Here is a 22,403-nt window from a genome sequence, read left to right as displayed (position 1 = left end):
AGAATGCATAGAAAAAACCAAGATCAAGTAAAATATAGATACACTAAATGCTCAACATGTCACACTAATAGAAACACAATCTCGCCTTACTCGAACTCAATGAAGAGGTGAATCCATACTACCGAAGGTAGAAACTCACATGAAGACAACTGCATACGAGTCTTCACCATTATCGAAACGACACCACAGCAGCAACATTCAACCACCAATATGCTTAAAGTTGGAAATTAAATCATGAGTCCTGAACTAATCTTGAATTTTTTACTGCATGTCAATCTCTGTATCTGATCAAATTTCCAATTGATATTCCAAATTTGCATCAAAACTAGTCAGACTGATAATTTTGGTGGCGAAGTTGAGTTTCCAATGGTCATGAATATGAACATTAAGCATATGCGCACAATGCAAAGACTACAAAGGAAGCCAGCACTAAAGCTAGCAAGGAAACCTCTCGCCGGGAACTGGCATTTGGCAACCACGGATAAGCATCAGGTGGTGGCATCACACAGTTGTCACCATTGAAATAGATCCTCCGAGGAAACGCCCAACCTTTGTCGAAAGTAAAAGTTGATTTATCCTTTCGGAAGAGTAGCTCTGATTGTACATTACCTTCCGGACCGGCTTCCATGAGCAAATCATTGTAGAACTTAATTCCCCATAGCAATGCTGTATCATCTGTTTAAAGCAATTCATATCAGTAATTCACATGCTTCTAGAAAAAAGTAAGGTGTAAAAAGGATTTGATATTCTATGACGAATAATGAGAGATATTTGTTGCTCATTCAGTGATTAGGACTAGATAATTTTGAATATAACACAAACTTTCACAATCCCTGCCTCTATAATAATTGGTGCCTCATGTCTGAAAGATTGCTTGTCCTTGAAGGTTTTCTTTTTTCTTTTTATTTATTTTTTTAAAAGAAGAAAGCTTAGAACAAAGGATAATACTTACTTATTGTGCCATAGGGTGTCAATGACTTGTAGTTAAAACTAAAAAGCTGAGTCAGATTGTCGAAATTCGGGTGTTGAATAACCAAGTTCCAATCTGTATAGTTCATCTTGTAATTGAAATTAGTAATAGTGACCTTCACACGCCAGTACTCCTTGTAGTTAAGCTTAACATGCCAATGAACTCGAACAGGACACATATGGCGAGTACATTGAACGAAAGGGGAACTCTTTGCAGGGTTAGCAACAACCGATGCCAAATGCGGTGTATCTGGACTGTAAACATAAAGAGAAAGAACATATCTTAGTGCGAAATATTCATTTCTGTTTCGAAGGAAATCGCAATACAAGGCACATACTCTACACAGTTCCCGGATTGAGAAGAGTTTCCCTGGCAGCCACACGAACATGTCGGGCAGGGTACAATGGTATCATTATAGAAAGATGAGAGTGAAACACAGCAAGTGGGAGTTTTCTGAGCTAGAAATTGTGAATACATGCATGTCACATTCCATGTCACTGCAATACATCAGAGAAATATAAGAAATAGTAAGGTCAAAAGTATTGCTAACAAGTGCTGTCAGTTAATTAGAAAGCAAGTTTTAGATTTAATCAAAGAACTATTACCAGATTGCATGATTTTGATAATGGTAACAATAAAACAACTAATGAACTAGAGCATATTATATTAACTTACTGAGAGCTTGAGTCCTTCTTCTTTTATCTCCTGTTAAGAATTGAGTAGGTTGAACAATTTTTCCCGGCCCACACGTATAACCCGGTCCCGGTGCTTTCAAGGTGAAGTTCTTGGGCACTTTGACTGTTTTGTTAGAGGTTCCAGCTCTACCAACACTGATTTGAAATGATGCAATGGCATTTGCCGGATCCTGTGCCCATGAGCTGAGTACACCTCCTTTGCAACAATTTGCAATTTGTTGATTGTATGGTGTTCCGGGAAGTAAATCTACAACGGTTGGGTCCTTTTTACAGCAATGTGGTGGGGTTGTCTTGAATTTCGAGCAATCGCCTTGTTCGGTAGTCTGCCCTCCCATCATGCTCCATATTACCTCTTTCTTTGCCCATGTCCACCCTAGCGACCACCCTGGCGCCGAGATGTGGCGGTATTGCTGGAAATTGTTTAATGTAACAACAGCCTGCAGTAGACTCAATTGTGTTTTAGCAAGATCAAGCTTCTAACAGAACAAAAATAAATGAAATCATTTCAAAACCATGTATAATTCTAAAAGAATATACTTACAACATAACCATCTGGTGTCCAGCTTATAATATCCCATCTGATTGTGATATTTCCGTTTGGATCAAGCACATCATATGCTTCTGAAAGACAAAATGTCGAATCGAAAATCAAACAACTTTACTGGAAGTAATCATTGAACCTTAAATCTTCACATCACATACTAACATTGAATCAATAAAGTGAAAATAGTTATCAAAAGGCATACAAAAATAGCATACAACTTCACTTTTACACACTCAATTTCCACGGAATGGTTTCAACCTTCCCATGTAAGAAAGATATCCGTATTAGTAAGGGCATTCATATATGAATTACTGAAGTTAAAGCTGAAATTAGTACCATCAGTTACTTATTCAACTGTTGACCCTACGAAAATTCAATTTAATATCGATTAATTATCATCTTAGCACTTAATTAGTATAAGATCGATATATAGATAATCAGAATATCAGTTTCATCGTTTGATAACAAAATTTTAATAGCAAGAAATATTAAACAGAGGAAGCAATTGGCAGTGTTTTCTATCAAAACCGTTGCCATCAACCAAATAATAATAATAATAATAATAATAATAATAATAATAATAATAATATTGCAAAGCAAACTTTTCATTTTTTCAACAAATTCAAAGGACAAAATTCAGCATCAATCTCAAAAGTCGAGTAACAGAGCGTAAGGTACACGCCATCATGCACGAGGCAAAATGAGAAAAACTGGATTACCGAACAATCCGTTAAACCACAAGAACACATATCCAATGAAAAAGTTCTAAAAATTTAACGAGAAAAAAAAAAAGAAAAGCACGAGTGCAGGAACCTGTTGAAGTGAAGGAGGTGAAAGAGAGAAGGAAGAAGAGCAAAATGCATGGAGGCGGTTTGATGAAGAATCGGATTTTGGCAACGGAACAAGACAACATTTTGAATGGTGAAAAGGGGAATGAATGTTAATAATGTTAGGATTGTGTTGAACTGAGTTGTTGTGTCTTATATATATGTCGTATGAGCTATGATCACTTGGTTTATAAGTTCTGTGACATAAAAAAAAACACTATGAAAAGGGAACAGAAAAAGAACATAGGAGAGAGAAAGTGGAAGGAGAGAGAGTGTGTGTCAGTGGAAAAAAAAGACGCGGCTCATGCTGACTTGTTCTAATTTGGGGGGCCAGTTGGCATATACTATCATAAATGGAAAAATGATAATTGTATTCTTGTAAGAATAAGACTGGTTTTATTTAACATTATTTATATTTATTTTTATTTGTTTTTTAGTATATTTATCAATTCTCAACATAATAGAGTAGAGCATAAATAACCAGAAATAAAAAAAATCTGCTTACATAAGAGATATCAATTTCTTTGGCCTCCCCAGTATTGCCATCAACACCCACAAAGATCACTGGAAGTCCATTCTTGGTAACTCAAAACTATCCTACTTTGTATTTTCTCAACACCTACTTCTTTATTTTTGAAAATTCTATCGTTCTGTTTCCACCAGATGTTTCAGATCACTGCAAGGAACCCAGTCAGCCACTTCCTCTGCTCTTGTTTTCTATTGTGCATTCCAGTCAAATTTTCAAACAGCCCTTTCATGATACCAGAAACAACCCAATCTGTACGAAAATACCTCAACCATGTGCACCACACCTACCAAGTAACTTCACATAGGAGAAATAAATACTGCACAGATTCTATCTCCTTTTTACACAGAACACAAGCATTATCATTACTAGGAATAACACCCAATTTGCTCAACCGCTTCTTGGTATTAACTCTACCAACTAGTACAAACCATCCAAATAGTTCCACTCTCGGAGGTATCACGCTTCTCCAAATCGCACTGGTCAAACTTCCACACAACATCATCCTCTCGATCCGTTGATAGCTTAACGACCTTAACCTCTCATGAAGTTGATGGACTAGTTCCAACTCCTATTGGAACAACTCCCTCCTCCAATAAAAATTCTAAATCCACTCTAGCACATCCTAGAACCCACAGTCCCGTATCACATCACCTTGTTAGTTTGAAATGAAGAAAAGTCTTGGAAAACTCGCTTTCAGAGGACCGCCTTGAACCCAGTTATCTTCCCAAAATAGGGTTCTGCTTCCATTCCCTACCTCCATTTCCAGGGCGCTAACCATTTTTTGTCGTACCCATTGTTCTTTTATATTCAATTGGCATATGTCTTTCTATGGCCCTCCATTTACCAGTAGGTGCTGGTAAGCTAGCATCACATTCGGGTTCAAATTATAACATGAACAGACAATCTTTTTTCACAACGGACAATTCTCCTTTGAGAACCGCCACCACCATTTACATAGGAGCGCTGTGTTTCTAAGCACTGCATCCCCAACTCCCAAGTCCCTAACCTTTTTTGGTACCTGAACCAGCTCCCACTTAACTAGGGGTATACCATAATTTCTATCCTCCTTACACCACAAAAGTTGTCTCTGTAGTGCAATCAGCTTATCAGTAACCGCCTTTGACATCTTGTACAGATTAAGGTAGTACATTGGTAGGTTATTCAGCATTGATTTAATTAAAACAAGCTAACCTGCCTTGTTGAGAACCTTCGCTTTCCATAAGCTAAGCTTTTCTTCCACCTTATCTATGATCGGTTTTCAAGTCTCCACCAGGCACGGATTTGCTCTTAAAAAAATTTTCAGGTATCTAACAGGTAAGACAACTTATTTGCACCCCAGTATACCACATGTCTGATCAACTCATCCTTGCTTCCGACGGGTTTATTACTATTTTTTTAAATTATTTTGGTGTGTACAAGAGAAATACATATATGATATTATGAAATAATGAAAGACAAAAGTCATGTAAGAAAGAGATTATGAGTTGTATTGTTTTAATGTAAAGTTCCCACAGTAAAGAGAATTCAGCTTCCGGAAGTTTCTTAAAGTCAAGTGCCCAAAGTTTGTGGATTTCTTGGTTTCTTAACGAAGTGATTTTTGCTTTTGGTTTCAGCAACTTTGCTATGATTAACGCATTCATGTGGCTGCAAAAGGATTAGAGGCCCCCTTTTTTTCTTTTTCTTTTCCTTTTACATTAAAGTTAATGAAAATTGAACTTAAAATTTCATGTATATCATTTTATAGCATGATTTTTAAATTGCAAGAACTCCTAATATAGTGCACATGTTAGTCATGTGTGTCGCTGGGATTGAGCAAAGGAAGCCCCCCTTAGCTTATTGTAGAGTGTATATAATAAGCTAGAAAACTAAAATAAAATCAGACATAAAGTGTTACATAGTTACACGTAGCGTTGTCTATATCTTCGTCCCATTATTTCTGTTTATGCTTTGGACCCAAGTGTTCTTACCCTCATGCCTAACCACACTTGGTATCTCGGACTATGATTGTCTTGTTACTTTATGTGCAAAGAGTAGTCAACGCATACTCCGGCTTCTTTTTCTAAACTATGCACATATTTTCAAAATTTATGAATAGCCACGTTACAAAGCCTATGATTATTTTGAAAACTTGCGTTGTGATGCGCCACAAACATAATGAATTTTTTTTGTTGCCCCTAATTTAACAGGTTAAAAATTATTACATCGTAGATTTGAATTCCATTTAAGAATTTGTCATTAACCAATAAATTACTGCATATACAAGATAAGAATTGTTGCATGCACAAGACGGAATTCGAATCCCCAACACTTATTTAGAGTTAAACACTCGACCAACTCAAGTTAATTAAATGAAAAATTGTTTTAAGTTGAAATTTAAAAATTGAATCCTACTTTTTTTTATTGCTTTATTTATTATTTCTTTAAGCCCGAGTGACAACGACAAATATAGGAAATTGATTCTAACAACCGTGATAAAATCTCAGAACTAAAATAGTATCACTAAATAATAAATGAATAAGGAAAAAAATCCTAGCCGTTTTGTGAAGATTTACGAAAGCAAGCATACGGTGGTATATAATGGCATGGGAATAGGACAACCATATGCCAGCTAGTTTTCATATTTCACTTTATTTATTTTAAACCAATTGTTGGAAAATAAATTAGAAAATTTTGGGTTCACCTGCTGCTAAGTTCTAACTACATACATCAAAAGAGATGTTGGGACTTTCTGAGGAGGTGGGAAACTGAGGAAGGGCGTCTGTGGAAGCTTTCTAAGGCTTTTTTGGACTAATTGAGTCCATTTTACATGCTACGCACACTTCTGGCTTTTATTTGTCACTCTTATGTGTATTTGTTTAATTAATTTGTTTAAGAAAGAGTCATAAATACGCACAAATTGTGGATGTTAACTTATTCAATATTTTGAAATTTTATATATAAGAACTTAATTTTGATGGTTGTTTTTGTTTATGGCTTTCTAGTAATGTGCTCTACTGCTCATGGTTGTTTTGTGATGTTCGGAAACTCTGATATAGCATACAGCCATACACATATCAACATAGCAATTGTATTGAATTATTGAATTTCTTTTATGTTCTGAAATTATGTACCGAATTGCTTTTGGTGCTATGGTTTATGCATATATTGGTACGGCTATATTAAGGCACACTAAAATGTACTACCAAAATAGAATATTTAAAATATAAAATATATATTAAAAGTGAGTTAAATTATATATATATATTTATATATAAATACATAGTGATTGATTTTGGCGACTGATATTTTTGTGGGTAAATTGTATTTTTTGATATTCCTACATGTAAATTATAGGATAAAGTACTATTTTAGTCTCTAATATTTAAGACAAATTCTAATTTGATCCTTAACGTTTCAAATGCTCTCTCAAAGATTTTAAAAGAATTTAATGTTGTCTCACAATTAAATTTAACACGAACAATTAGCATATTTAAAAGCCAATTATACATTCAATTTGAATAAATAAGTAAAATTAACCTACCAATGATCATTAATTTATGGAAAAATATAAGTGAACAATAAAAATATTAAACAATATAAACAATAGATATATCGGATGTTTATTTTATTAATTAGTATACGGATGGTTATTTTAATATTAAAATTTAGAGGATTAATTTAAAAGTGTAGTGTGTTTTTATTTGATTGATGGTTGTTCATATTGTTCAACAAAATTATTGTCCCCCTAGCATTCCTCTTAATTTATAAATTCTTTTCGTTAATTATTCGAGTCAAATTTAATAGTAAGATAACATTGAATCTATTTAAAACTTAATTTTTGTATCAAAATAAGACTTTTAAAACGTTATAAATCAAATTAAAATTTGACTTAAATGTTGGGACTAAAACATTTATTTACCCAAAATTATAATTGGAACGAGGCATGCCACCATTGAAGCTACGACTGGTGAAAATCCAGGTACCATTTAGAGTTCTCAATCTGGAAGTACCATTGGAATCGTTAGTTTATGCAAACACTATCATAAGATTTTTTAGGTGGAATTTATACATTGAAACACCACTTTGCGGCACCCTGTATAGCTAACTATTACTAATAAAATTGATAAGCAAATGTGTGATGCTGTGAGTGGGTTGCAAATGAATTTGATAATCAAACAAGCATGGCTGCATGGGTAAGGCTGCTGAGAAAGATGACATTCATGGTAAAAAAAAATGAAAGAAAGAAAAAACTGAAAAGCAACATATTCAAGAAATAAAAATGGCATTATTATGAAGTTATTTATTCCATTTCATCCATAATAATATCCAAATATGCATGTAACTAAAGAATAGAAAGAAGAATAATTAACTAAAAAGTAAAGAATTCTATTCATGCACCACCACAACTAAATTTTGGAGTTTAAAAGTTTTTATTAGTGTTTTTTTATACTCTCACTATACTGAAATTTGATAAGGTCTCAATCAAGCATGGCATTACTAGTCTTCTTCACCACCCCTCCCTGTACGCCAGTTTAATTTTCTAGACGTTGATATTAGTATATTACGGTTTCCCAGCTTCCAAGCAAGAACCAAAGAAACCAGATAGAGCTTTCAGTTTTAATAATGTTACTTAACTTGACTAAAAATAGTGCGTTTATATGCCTCGAGTCTTGATATATATGTCGTCTTCTTACCCAAAACAAAGTACTAATAAGTAATAATATTCTCTCTCTGAATTAAACACTACGGTACAACTACTATTTCGTGAAAGGAAAATGTTACTTGTACGAAAAAATTCAGTCTTTAAATTTAATATTTTATTATTTTAATTTTTAATTAATTATATTTTTTATTTTTAAAAAATTATTTTTATTTTAAATACTTATCACAATAAAATTTATAATCACTTACAATACATTAATTTTTTACAAATTAAACCATAAAACTTGTAGTATACTAATTTTTAGAAAATAGTGAAGTTTTCAAAATCAATTAAACTCACTTCAATTATTTTTTTATTCAAAATTCATGTAAAAAACACATCTAAAATTAAATAAACAACATAAACACATTTAAAATTATGTATTAACACATTTAAATTATTCTTATTATAATTCTAAATTACATATTGAACACAGAAAAAGTTAAACTCAAATACACATCTAAAATAATAAGAATACACTCTAAATATTTTATCAACAAATCCAAAATTTATGTAAAAAAACTTATATATGTACATAAGAATATAATGAATAACATAAATACATCCAAAATTAAATATTGACACATCTAAATTAGATTAACATTACAACTCCCAAATCAAACATATGTATTTGTAATATAATATATTAATAATTAAATATATTAAATTTAAAATAAAAATTTAAAATTTTAATTTTAATTTTAATTTTAATTTTAATTTTATTTAATTTGTATTTTGAATGTGTATTTAATTTTAAAAAGGCACTAATCTATTTATAATTTTTAAATGTGTTTATTTTACTAATAGAAGATTAAATATTATATAACTTTTAAAGATACCTAATTAAATTGTTCATCAAATCAAACATGAGCTATGTTACCAATATGCTTTTATCTTGCATTTTAATATTTTACTACCAATCCACGTTTGATGAAGCTTATGAGCGAGTCGTTGCACACATTTTCAAAGTGAAATGATATTTATATTATTGTTTGTATATTTTTTTTATGTACATTTTCTTTTATTTAAGTGATAAACATTTTTTTCTCATATTTTATTAAACTTTTTTATATAGCCAGTAAGTGTGTTTCTAAAAGTAAAACATATATGACCATTAATAATCTTTCAAAAATTGAACTAGTCAAATAACGGAACTAGGGTGTCACTAGGGTCACAATCACATACATTATTTTACTACTTGCCCAGTACTTTCAAGCTTTCTTTCTTCCTAGTAACTACCGGCAATCGGAACAATATATATAATGGCCTCACCTCATTAATTCTTCATAATTTCACTGATTCGTTTTGTTCCAAACTACATCTGCCATTAAATACTCGACTGTCCTTTTCAACCATGAACTTGAGGAGTTATAGCATAACCTCTGCTATATCCACTATCACTTGCCTTTTTTTCTTTTTCCTCTCGGACTCAGCCATATCCGTTGAAGCTTATGTTCCAGTTGATAGCTACAGCATCAATTGTGGCTCAAGTGGCAAATCCTCCGATGGTGAAAGGTCATGGAACGGAGACATACACTCAAATCTCTTAACTCTTCAAGACACAAAGACCATCGTTGCGCAACCAGCCACACAATTTCCTCTTTACCAAGTTCCATATACCAGTGCTCGCTTGTCTAACTCTGAATTCAGTTACTCCTTCCCGGTCACACTTGGCCGGAAATTTGTTCGTCTCTTCTTCTACCCTGCTTCTTACGCTGGCTTTGACCGTAATAACGCCTTCTTCACGGTCAAATCCGAGGGTTTCACACTCCTTAAGGATTTCAATGCTTCGCTTAACGCTGATGCTGCAAGCAGGGACACCATCTTTAAAGAATACATCATCAACGTGGATGATGGGCAGAGGATCAACCTGACCTTCACACCAAACACAACCCATCCAAATTCTTATGCGTTTGTGAATGGAATTGAGGTGGTTTCGATGCCCAGTGATCTCTACTTCTTTGAACCCAACGGACAACAAATTATATTTGTGGGTCATCCAGGCGTGCTATACGAAATGCTAAACAGTAGTGCCCTGCAGACATATTACAGGATCAAAGTTGGCAGCGGCAGAATCACACCTAAAGGTGATACTGGCATGCTCCGGAGCTGGGCAGGAGATGATGCTGATTATTTAAGAACGCCAAGTGCTCTGTATATGGTATCCGGTGATGCGACCGGAATGATGAACATCACTGTGAGTCCTGATTATGAAGCACCCATTGAGCTTTACAGAACATCACGTGATATGGGCAAGAATGGAACTCTCAACCAAATGATAAATTTGACCTGGGAGTTTCCTGTTGATTCTGGCTTCACCTACATGCTCAGGCTTCACTTTTGCGAGCTAGACCCAGACATCACTAAAACCAATGACAGAATGTTCAACATCTACATAGCAGGCCAGTTAGCTGAGGACCATGCCACTGTTCTAAAATGGAGCAAGGAAAAGGGAATTGCTGTACAGAGAGACTATGCAGTTACGATCCCAGGGACTACTCAGGACAAGTTTAACCTTTCACTCCAAATGCATCCTACATCAGACACATGGTACAGAGACCCTTTCTTGAACGGCCTTGAAATCTTCAAGATTAGTGACCCTGCGTCTAATAGCCTGGCAGGACCCAACCGTGAACCTGTTCCTCATTCATTTGCTCCACCACAGTTCTCTGCCTCTCTTCAATACTCAAACAAGAGGATTATAATAATCATACTAATCTCTGTCTCTGCAGTATTCATTTTTCTTTCCAGTGTAGTCTTCTTCCTCCTTAGAAAACAAAAGAAAAAGAGCATAAAGAGATCTTTCGAAGTAGCCAACACTCAAACCTTACCATTGCCATCCACTCTTTGTCGTCGATTTTCCTTGGTTGAGATGAAAACATGCACCAATAATTTCGATGAGCTCCTCCTTATCGGGGTGGGAGGGTTTGGCAACGTGTACAAAGGCTACATCAACGAAGGTTCAACACCAGTCGCGATCAAACGGTTAAAACCGGGTTCACAGCAAGGGGTTCAGGAATTCAGGACCGAAATTCAGATGCTCTCTCAACTGCGCCATCTCCACCTTGTGTCCCTCATTGGTTATTGCTGTGAGAGCAACGAGATGATGTTGGTCTATGATTTCATGGATCGAGGAACCTTACAAGATCATCTCTACAACAATAGTAGTAACCCTTCCCTTTCGTGGAAGCAACGGTTGCGTATCTGCATAGGAGCAGCGAAGGGGTTGCATTATCTCCATGCAGGTGCGGTCCACAATATCATTCACCGCGATGTAAAGAGCACCAACATCTTATTGGATGACAAATGGGTGGCCAAGGTTTCCGATTTCGGCTTGTCCAAAATAGGACCCTCTGGCATTTCAAGAACTCACATTAGCACTGTGGTGAAGGGTAGTCTTGGGTATTTAGACCCAGAATACTATAAACGACAGCGTTTAACTGTAAAGTCTGACGTGTACTCCTTTGGAGTAGTGCTGTTTGAGGTGCTGTGTGGGAGGCCGCCTTTGATGAGGACAGTGGAAAAACAACAGATGTCACTTGCTCATTGGGCTGTATCTTGTTATGAAGATGGCACGTTGGATCAGATTGTGGACAAAGCATTGGAGGGTCAGATTGAACCGGAGTGCTTGACGAAGTTTGGTGAGATTGGTGTGAGATGTTTGCATGAAGATGGTTCCCAACGACCTTCCATGGATGAAATTGTTTGGTGTTTGGAGTAGGGGTGCATAGACCCGGCCCGGCCCGAAGGCCCGGCCCGGTCCCGAACACTTTAGGAACTAATTTGGAGTGATTTCATCGGGTTTAGGGTCGGGTACGGGTCTCAAAAAAAGACCCGGTCATTATTTCGGGTCGGGTCCGGGCCATAGCTCGGGTCACCCGAAGTCGGCCCGGTGGCTCGGTCATCATACACAATTAATATTTTGTGTTATTAGTGATGGATCATGACTATTCTTACGTGGAATTTAAGTATTGTAAGCATTAATATTTTGTGTTATTAGTCATTATAAGACTATAAGTTAATGTTTTATGTTTAGAATGCATAAGATTTTAGACTAATACATAAGATTGTGTTATTTGTATTGATTTAAATATTTGGTATTATTAGACAATATTAGTATTGATTGTGGTTATGCTTTAATATTAATTGTGGTTATACTTTAATTTTGAAGAATGGTTGGTTCTTGTTATATTTTTCTAAGTGAATTTTACCATGTTAACTAATGGTTGGAGCCTTGGAAATTTTGATATTTTTACATGCTAGTTTACAAGAAGGTATCAACGTAATGTAATGTTAACGGCCCGATTTTCACCCGGTTTTCACCCGGTATAATTGTGGCCCGAAAGTATATTGGTTTCATCGGGTCTAGGGTCGGGTTCGGGTCTAATAAATAGACCCGGTGTATATTTCGGGCCGGGTCTGGGTCACATCAAACCCGGCTTCACCCGGCCCATGTGCACCCCTAGTTTGGAGTTTGCATTGAAACTGCAAGAGACTGGTGAGACGCATCAAGAACATCTTGTTACTGCACCTGAATTGCTTGAAATTAGCAATGTGTAACTCTGTAAGATGGAAATCATGGGGATAACGCCACATCTAAAATAAGGCTACCAGTCGCATCCGTGCATCCATACAAAATTGATGATAAGTGGTAGGGTTAGCACTTTTGTTAAATTCTGGCAAAACTATTATATTAACACGAAACAATTCAATAAATTCTATTAGAACATCAAACAAGTTTTGATCAGATTTCTAATAGAGTCGGAAAACATTACAGATAAATTCGTTTTTCCTCTCATTTTTTTAATTAAAAGGTCAAAATTCAATTCTCTTGTCGATCAGGCGACACCCGGATTTGAACTGGGGAAAAAGGATTTGCAGTCCCCCGCAAACACTTAATTATTAAAAGAAAATTAAATGATTTTACATTATTAAATATAATTTTATATCATTAAAAATATTATTGATGACTAATTGATGGCTAAAAACTTTAAAATTTGCTGGCTCACTAGATTTTCTCATTAATAATTAAAAATGTTAAATAACAATTTAATTAAATATATAAATTATTTAATAATTTTGTGATTGATTTTAATATTTGATAATATTTTTAAATTTTCAATTAATATTTTCGAACAAAAACACTTCTATGTAAATTTTTATCCTTAAATAACACACACTAATATTGTCTAATGGTATTTAGTTGTTAATTGTGAGAACATTTTATATATATAGTTAAAATAAGAAACAGATATTTTTTAATTAATATTAGTTAATTTTTAATTTATTTTTTAATTTTATTTTTTAATTTTAAAATTTTTAATTTTAAATTCTAACTTTAAAAAAAATTAAAATTAAAAAGTATAATATAAATAATTAATTATTATGCTTATAAAAAAAATTTAATACTTTTTCATATTTAAAATTAATTGTTTAGTGTTTAGAGTTTGCATTGAAACTGCAAGAAATTGGTGAGACGCATCAAGAACATCTTATTACTGCAACTAAAATGTTTGAAATAAATTAGCAATGTGTAACGAAAAAATATTCAATTTGGTCCCTAAAGTTATATTCAAGTTTTAATTTAGTTTTAAAATTTCAATTGCCTCTATTTATTCTCTAAATTTTTCAAATTTTAATCATATTAGTCTCTGCGGTGGTTTCATCACAAAGTCATTACCGGAGAGATGACGTGTATAACAAAATGCCATGCTAGACTTCTAATGGATATATTTCGTGGCGTTTGAAACTTTTGCATCAATTTAATCTCTAACAACTATTTAAATTCCTAATTCCCAATTCATTTGAAGCTCCTAAACTTTTTCTTTGATTCTTACTCCTCTTTTGGGAGACCTTTTTATGAAGTTCATGCTGGGTAGCAGCAGTAAATCCGTGGGGAGTTTTAGCAACCTACGCTCTAATGGAGGTTGGAGAACCACTCGAAGCAGAGAAAAATAATTTCCAAAGTAGTGTGGATGTGGGTGTAGACCCATTCTAAGATGGTCAGAAACAGATGCAAATCTAGAAAGACCTTTTTTTAGATGTCCAAACTACAATGTAAATGCAAGATTATTCTTAATTTTTCTAAAGCTTGTAGTATCTAATTCTTTCTCCATCTCCATTGAATCTATTTACAAAGTGTTGACAAGAGGTGGTGTGATTTGTTTGTTTGGGCTAATGAATTCCATAAAAAAGAAGAAGCAAGAGGTAGAGTGGTATCGAAAAATGAAAATGATGAAGAATGGAGGATGAACTTTGCTTAAAAGATTAGAAGCTTGGAATCTGATGTTAGGGCTTTGAAAATGGGAGTGACTTTGTTGGTTATAATAATTTTACTTGTAGTTGCTATGTTATTGTGGAAATGGTGAAGATTGGCCTGATGCTTTTTGGTAAAAAGCCAAATTTGATGGTTTAGATTCAAATGGCAGGAATATTTTGAAAAAAAAAATAAATTTATATTGTTATATTAAGTTTCAATGAATAAAAATTGCACCTGTATTAATATGACTCAAACAATACAAACTAAAATATAACAATTTCAGACAAGAAATATCATCCAATTCCTTTATAATTTATTAATAAAACATTCACATTGATACTGAATTCAAACACAACTAAAAGGTTTTGTGTGATGCGACACACAAACAAAACAAGTAAGTTATCCAAAATGAACCATTCCAAATATAACTAACCAAAAGCCATCATTTCAGAGTTATGCAAACTTAGAAAAACAATATAACTAATCCAAAAGTATAATGCCTTATTACATATGAAGCTTCCAAACACGGAATGATCAACAATTCAATTCTTTTTTCTTGGAGGTTTGAATCTGGGAGTAGGGACAAATTTCATGAAACTAGCTAGTCGCGTGGCTGTACCTGAAGATGCACCTTGCATTGGATCAACTAGTACATTGGTTGTTGGTGGGGTACTAGATGGTCGAGACACCATTCTTTTGGTTGCAAGCTTTGGGGGCCTTGCATTATGTTACACTACATTAGTCTCCATCTATAAAAAGTGTGAAGTTAGTGAAATATAAACAAAAAAATAAATTAGCATAGTGGTTAAATTTAAGGAATAATTTAAAATATACCATTATTTATAGAGAGTCTTCATTATGAGACATAATTAGTTGGCTCATTTCAAGCTCAACCTCAGCCTGGTCTTCATGCTGAATTTCTTGGTGTTGAATTAGAGGTGGATTGTTATTAGGTGCACCAACTTGAGATGATACATCAGCAGGTGGAATAGCATAGACATGGTTCACAATTGGAGTAGCAATGGTAGGAACAGCAGGGTTGAAATTACCACTTTTAGCAGCAGCCGCAGCTGGTATAGCAGCTGTCACTTCTTAAGCCTTCCTCTTTCAGCAGTTTTTATTAGTGAGAGCTTTTTTCCCGCAATAGCGACAAGAACCTTTTTTTTTATAAATCCTCTTCATCTTGGTCTTTTACTTCTGGTTCCATCAGGGCCCTCGTCAACATCTTTTCTACGTTTTTTCTTGGGTGCTCCTGGCATCTTTTTGAATTTCAGAGCTTGGGATCTATTGTGTGAAAACTTCTCCTATATTGCTTGGCCAGGAATAAGATTTAAATGGAATGCATATGTGTCATTATATGTATTTATTGTCAACCACTTGTGGCAAAATTTATCAGGACATTTTCCGGCCCTAGCCAATGTAGCACAAGTATGGACACAAGGCATCTCTGCACACAGAATTACAATAGATACAACCAGCAATATATCAATATATTTGTATAAAAAAACCAAAACATAGTATCATATAAGATGAATCTTGATCATGTAACAAAAAATAATTCATTAACTACCATTTAATTGCCAAAAGTCACATGAACATAGCCTCTCTCCCAAATCAATTACCATATTGGTTGGGTGGTCAATGACTTCAAACTTTTCATACTTTTCGTCTCCGGATCATACAGGGCCAACTCTTTAATTCCTTCTTTATCTTCTCCAACCTACTACGCTGTATTGGGCGTAAAATTTTAATGTGGCTCCTAAGTTTCACCTTATTCCTAGCAATTGTCCTCATAGTATACATTCTAATCTCTTCCAATAGTGTGATGATAGGTTTGGCTCTGGCCTCCTTAATTCATAAGTTGAAAATCTCACAGATATTGTTATAAATATTGTCCATCTTGGGTACATTACTGAGGAAAGCTCTACTCCATGCATCCTTAGGCCACTCGCTCAATTACGACCATGCTTCTTCATTGAGTCTCTTAATTCTTCTCATTCCCTCAATCCACCCTTCTTGTGTTGTTGATCTTGTACATTCTCACAATAATCCTCTAAACTCATTGTCCTTTCATTACTTGTTAAAGTTTTTCTACATATGCCATACATAAAATCTATGATGGGCATTTAGAATGACTTTCTGAAGTGCTGGAATCAGCCCATATACAAAGTTAAACAAAAAAAAATCACAAAATGTAGTTATTATCGAGTCTCAAAAAGGTCCCTGAACTAGTTTTAATGAACTCAAATTGGTCCTGAACCAATTTTAATGAACTCAAAATTAGTCAATGTCCTCAAACCATTTGTTAAGAGCATGTTGGGAACCAACCACCTACATTGCTCAACCTTATCATAGCCAAGGGATTTGTAGTAGTCTCTAACTGAAAAAACATTCAATGTGTCTGTATCTAACTCAAGTAACTCTAAAATTTGCTCCCTGCAGTATATCAAGCTTCCATCTTTATTTCTGACAAATGATCCTCCATGGTGATATATAATTTTAATGAATTGATCTTCCATTTGCACACAGAAAATTTAAAAAACGATCAACAACAACAACTAGAACTAGTGTGCTTAATATACATATAAGTTGTTATGAGACAACACCAGACCAAATTAATACACAAAAACCAAATTTAGAACATCCACAGATGAAATGGGAATAAAAAAAAGAACGATGTACAAGAATAAATACTAATATCTTACCCAGAAAGGTAAAAAACTAAGAGGGCAATTCTATGATGTGTTGTATTATCTCTTACAGGAAAAATATAATCATTCTAGGTTCTCAAAAAAATAAGATCAAACTAAAAAGTGATGTTTCCAATAAATTCAGTAAAAGATAAAAACACAATTTAAAATTAAGCAGCAAGTCCAGTCATTATTGGCATAAAAAAACAAATTTTATAATTTCATACAAAGTAAGCAACAACTCGAAACAACATTTCCATTTAAATTTAGAATATGAAAAGTATCTCATTCTCAAAAGTTCAAATTTTGAATTTAAGTTTTCATCATTTTATCTATATCAGCTTTATTCTAGTCTTGCATATAGATTGTCATAAGAATCCAAACACGGATACCCTGATGCTTTATTACATTATATGAGGTGCAGAAAATAACGAGTCATTTTGTGCATTATTGACAAACCCCAATTTGACGGTTTATTCTGTATTGAGTTTAGGGGATTTTATCACCTTTTACCCACATTTACTCAATGAAATAGCATGGTTTTGTATATTCTCCTTTAATTGTGCTTAAGAGTGAGCACGCGTACTTTGCGCGCGCGCTCCGATTCTGTCCTTGCCCACTTTAATGAAATCGTCCCCAGCGGTTTTAGGAGCCTTGTGGGCCCAATCCAACTCATTTCTGATGCTATTTAAGTCAAGTATTGAAGGGAAATCAATATACTTTAGATACTTTAGATACTTTTTGATCATTAGCTTAGTTTTAGGAGTTAGAGTTAGTTTTAGAGAGAGAAGCTCTCACTTCTCTCTAGGATTAGGAATTAGGGTTAGATTAGGATCTCACAGTTCTAGGTTCAATTCAAGTCTCCTTCTACTTCTACCTTCAATTGATGATTGCTACACTTTGGTTCTTCTTTCTATCCCTATCCTCTTGTTGTAATTTCTCTTATTTTGTTTCTAGGTTTTGTAATTGAGATATTCTTGTTCTTTTGTTTCTTTTAATAATGCAATTTGAGATAATTCATGTGAATGTGATATTTTTTATTGTTGTTTTGTTAATTCTTTGTAATTGTTGGTTGTTGATTCCTTTTATTCTTACAAATAAAAATGCTTTCTTTCATTACCCTCCAAGTGTTTGATGAAATGCTTGAGAGGATGTTAGAGTATGATTTTATGTTCTTGGTTTGAGAAGGTAACTTAGGATTTCTTGAGTCACTAGTGTCCAATTGATTGCTAGTTGATAGCCATTAACTCTAGCCTTCATTAATCCAATTAATGGAAAGCTAGGATTTATGGACTAGGATTGATATAACTCACTTGACTTTCCTTTGTTAATTGATTTAAGGATGACTAAGTGGGATTAATCCTTGCAACTACCATACTTGTGGCTAGTGATAATGATGAAGACCCTTGACAACCAAACCTTGCCAAGACCAATTTGTTAATAAAGTTTTCTTACCATTTACTATTCATGTTTCTCAGAGCCTTCAATTCCTTGAGATTAGAGTCTTTGTGGTATAAGCTAGAATCAATTGGCAGCATTCTTGAGATCTGGAAAGTCTAAACCTTGTCTGTGGTATTCTGAGTGGGATCTGGGATGGGATAACTGTGATGAGCTTCAAACTCATGACTGTTGGGCGTAGTGACAGACGCAAAAGGATCACTGGATCCTATTCCAACACAAGTGAGAACCGACAGATGATTAGCCCTACGTAACCCGTTGCTGGACCATTTTCACTGAGAGGACGGGAGGTAGCCATTGACAACGGTGATACCCGAACATACAGCTTGCCATAGAAAGGAGTATGAAGGATTGGATGAAGGCAATAAGAAAGCAGAGATTCAGAAGGAATAACGCATCTCCATATGCTTATTTGAAATTCCCACTAATGAATTACATAAGTATTACTATATTTATTTTATGTCTATTTATCTTTTAATTATCAAAACTCTATAACCATTTGAATCCGCCTGACTGAGATTTACAAGATGACCATAGCTTGCTTCAAGCCGACAATCTCCGTGGGATCGATCCATACTCACGTAAGGTTTATTACTTGGACGACCCAGTGCACTTGCTGGTTAGTTTTGCGAAGTTGTGAAAAAGAGTTGAGATTACAATTGTGCGTACCAAGTTGTTGGCGCCATTGAGATCACAATTTCGTGCACCAGTTAGCCAAGTGGAACAAGAGCTAATGGATCGTCTTAAGAAAGCAATAGATTGGCTCCAAGCAATCATCCGTCAAAAGGAGCAAGAGAAAGACCAAAGGACGGGCGAAACTATCATGGCTAACATTGCTAAAATTCAAGCCATCGTGCACTCATGGGATACATTTCATAAGCAAAGTATTTCCACGGATGAATGTGATTAATCAACCGAAGAGAGGAGCATGAAAGAGATTTTAGAATCTCAACATGAGAACAAAGAAATGGAGTGTGTTGTGCAACAAGTGGAAGGTTTGGAGATTGTTGAAGAAGAAGAAGTGGTTGAAGACCTAGGCGAAGTTGAACAAGAGGTAGATTCCAAGCTTAAGAACACTTCCACACTAAATGATGCTATTGATGATGTTGTGGAAGTTGTTGAACCTTCTTCCAATGAGCATGAATTTAATGTTTAAGAGGATAATGTGCAACCTCTTAGGCATACTGTGGATGATGAGAGATTGGAAGAGGTTGAGCAAGCGATAAATCCTATTATTGAAGATGATTCCACACCAAATAATGTGCTATTTGAGATTATGGAACCTTCCTCAATGTGTTGTGAAATTGATGTTGAGGAGGCTAGAGCGCAACCTCCAACACATGACTTGAACAATGAGGAATGTATAGAAGAAGTTAGTGAGCAAGGAATTGAAATTGAAGAAAACTACCAAGAGAAAGAGATTGAAGTTGAAGAAGCTTGCCAAGAGGTGGAAGTATTCAAGGAAGAGCACAAGGGAGTTGAGCTTGCAAGATCATTAAAAACACCTCTCCCCAAGCCATTACCATCCAACACAACATTCAAGTGGGTACAATTCTTATCATTAAACTTTACTTTCCCATTTAAATATGGTTTGCTTGAGACAGATGGTCAACTTAGAGATCTTTGTGGCTTTAAGAGCAAAAGGGAGATGGTTAGTGGTTGGAGTTACCATGCAAGGTTCAATATGGTTGCATGCTCAAAGTTGCAGTGTAAGGATTGGTATAGAGTTAGATTGAATAGGTCTAGGAAGTTGTTTGGATACCTCAGTGAGAATTCGGATTGCTTACCACCCGAATGAAATAATGGGTGATCAACTTGAAGACGGGTGTAGAAACAAGATTTGGAATCCCAGCATGCAAGAAGATTAACTTTGGGAGCTCAAAGCTTGTGAAAAACTTCATCAAGGCTTGGTGAATTTATTTGGAAATGTTGGAGCTTATTGAAAGTCCAAGCATTGGTGGAAGTTTCAAGATGAGTTCAAGCACCAGCCACCACGACAAGGAGCTCACCAAATGTCCAACTTAAGGACTTTAACTAAAAGTGCTAGGTGGGAGGCACCCCACCATGGTAAAATCTTTTCATTTTCTCTTTTGTACATATTGGTAGAACTAGTTTAATTTCATGTTTAGATTAGTTGGATGAGTTTAATTAGTATTTTAACATGTCAAATAAAGTTTTAGGGTGTTTTGGTAGTAGCTTGGAGGTTCGGAATGCTTGGATTGGTGCAAGAACTTAGAAAAAAAGATTTTTGAAAAACAGAACACCATCCACGCGTGCGCGCACATAACGCGTACGCGCACCTGAGCATTTTCCGACCACCCACGCGCACGCGCACTGTACGCGTACGCGTGGATGCAAAAAATTCGACCCCAGCCAAAAACCCGAAAGTTAGGCCTACACTGTGCGGAACTTGGGCCTGAGGCACAAACCCTCTTGCGCGCCCGCGCACATGACGCGTACGCGCCACTCTCGAATAAGCCATTGACGCGCGCGCGCCAGAATGATCTTAAATTCGCAATGCGCGCGCACGCGCACTGTGCGCGCGCGCGTCGATTGCACAATCTGCACCCCCGGTACTTTTACCTGAGAGTTGTGCCAGACTTGGGCCGACCCTATGCCTCCGGCCTAACTCGATGCACGCGTGCGCGCACCTGGCGCGTACGCGTCCTTCAACCAATATGCACATCGACGCGTAAGCACGCATGACGCGCACGCGTCGGTAAAAAAAAAAAAGTCTTTTTTTTTCTCCCCTTCCATTTTCTTTTGCTTATCGCATTCGCATACTTCTCCTCTTTCCATTTTCATTTTGTTTCTATAGCATGTTTTCGTTTTTTTTTCTAAGTCATTTTAATAATGGTGTTGCATCTTCCCACTCAATTGTTGAGACTTTCTTACATTATTTTGGTGCTTCTTGACTTGTTGGATATTGTTGGGTGATGAAACTTTTAAATCAATGCCTCATCTTGTACGACTCTTGTGTCTTTGTGCATTGATATGACCTCATATTGTCTTTCATGACCCACTTCTTCTCATTGGAACTTGATGCTCAATACACTCTTCATGCCTTAACTTTACTCTTGCATCGAGCTTAATGACATTTTTACTCTTGCATCAAGTATTACTTGCTATGCCTTTTGCTTATATTGATTTCTCACTCACATGTTGTAGCTACCATGTCGTAGGGAATCATACTCTTATTTGGCATTAGCCCCCGCCCATGTTCTATTTGCCTTGATATCTTTGTTATAGGCTTAATTTTCTTTCCTTTTCTTTCCTTCCAGGTTGGCCACCGAGAAGGGAGGAAGGAGAAATTTCTAAATGGGGCAACAAACAAGTCATCCGCACAACTTTTTGAAGGAGCTCATCAATTGTAGCAACCCGTCCATATTGCTCTTCTTTGCATGCACCGAGGACGGTGCAATCTTCAAGTGTGGGGAGGTCGTCAACCGATCTCCATGGGTAACAATTTTCTTTCTCAACACCAATGTTAGTTAGTTATTGCATTTGCATGATAGGTTGCATGTTAGTTAGAATTTGTACATATTTTACTACCTTCTTCTTATTAGGACTACTTGGTTAGAGTGATGATTTCTTTCCCAAGAAACCATTTTAGGGCAACCTACCAATTTGAAAATTTTCTGTTGAGCTTGCTTGAAAGAATTTATTTTGGAACATGGTTTTTGAGCTAAGAACACAAGCAAGTGAGATTTGAGCCTAATAGTGTGGTTACATCTTATAACCACTTATTTT

At 35.3% G+C, this 22,403-nt stretch overlaps 2 protein-coding genes across 2 annotated transcripts in view; one reads left to right on the top strand and one right to left on the bottom strand.

Annotated features, from left to right (window-relative positions):
• Nucleotides 1–42: 42 nt before the first annotated feature.
• Nucleotides 43–3,201, bottom strand: LOC107471341 (protein COBRA). Its single transcript, XM_016090785.3, has 6 exons — nucleotides 3,023–3,201; nucleotides 2,207–2,286; nucleotides 1,646–2,102; nucleotides 1,308–1,467; nucleotides 953–1,224; nucleotides 43–675 (listed from the first exon to the last, which is right to left on the bottom strand). Exons 1-6 carry the CDS (start codon nucleotides 3,120–3,122, stop codon nucleotides 386–388), a joined length of 1,359 nt encoding a protein of 452 aa, XP_015946271.1. The 5' UTR covers nucleotides 3,123–3,201; the 3' UTR covers nucleotides 43–385.
• Nucleotides 3,202–9,552: 6,351 nt separating this feature from the next.
• The window catches only part of LOC107471339 (receptor-like protein kinase FERONIA), a 31,370-nt gene continuing 18,519 nt past the window's right edge, over nucleotides 9,553–22,403 (top strand). The window contains exon 1 of the mRNA XM_052255229.1: nucleotides 9,553–11,384. Within this exon, the coding sequence (XP_052111189.1) occupies nucleotides 9,601–11,384 (1,784 nt within the window). The 5' untranslated portion in view covers nucleotides 9,553–9,600. The remainder of the gene's footprint in view (nucleotides 11,385–22,403) is intronic.

Source organism: Arachis duranensis, chromosome 10 (assembly GCF_000817695.3).
Source record: "Arachis duranensis cultivar V14167 chromosome 10, aradu.V14167.gnm2.J7QH, whole genome shotgun sequence".
NCBI lineage: Eukaryota > Viridiplantae > Streptophyta > Magnoliopsida > Fabales > Fabaceae > Arachis > Arachis duranensis.
This window is presented reverse-complemented; position numbering and strand designations above follow the sequence as displayed.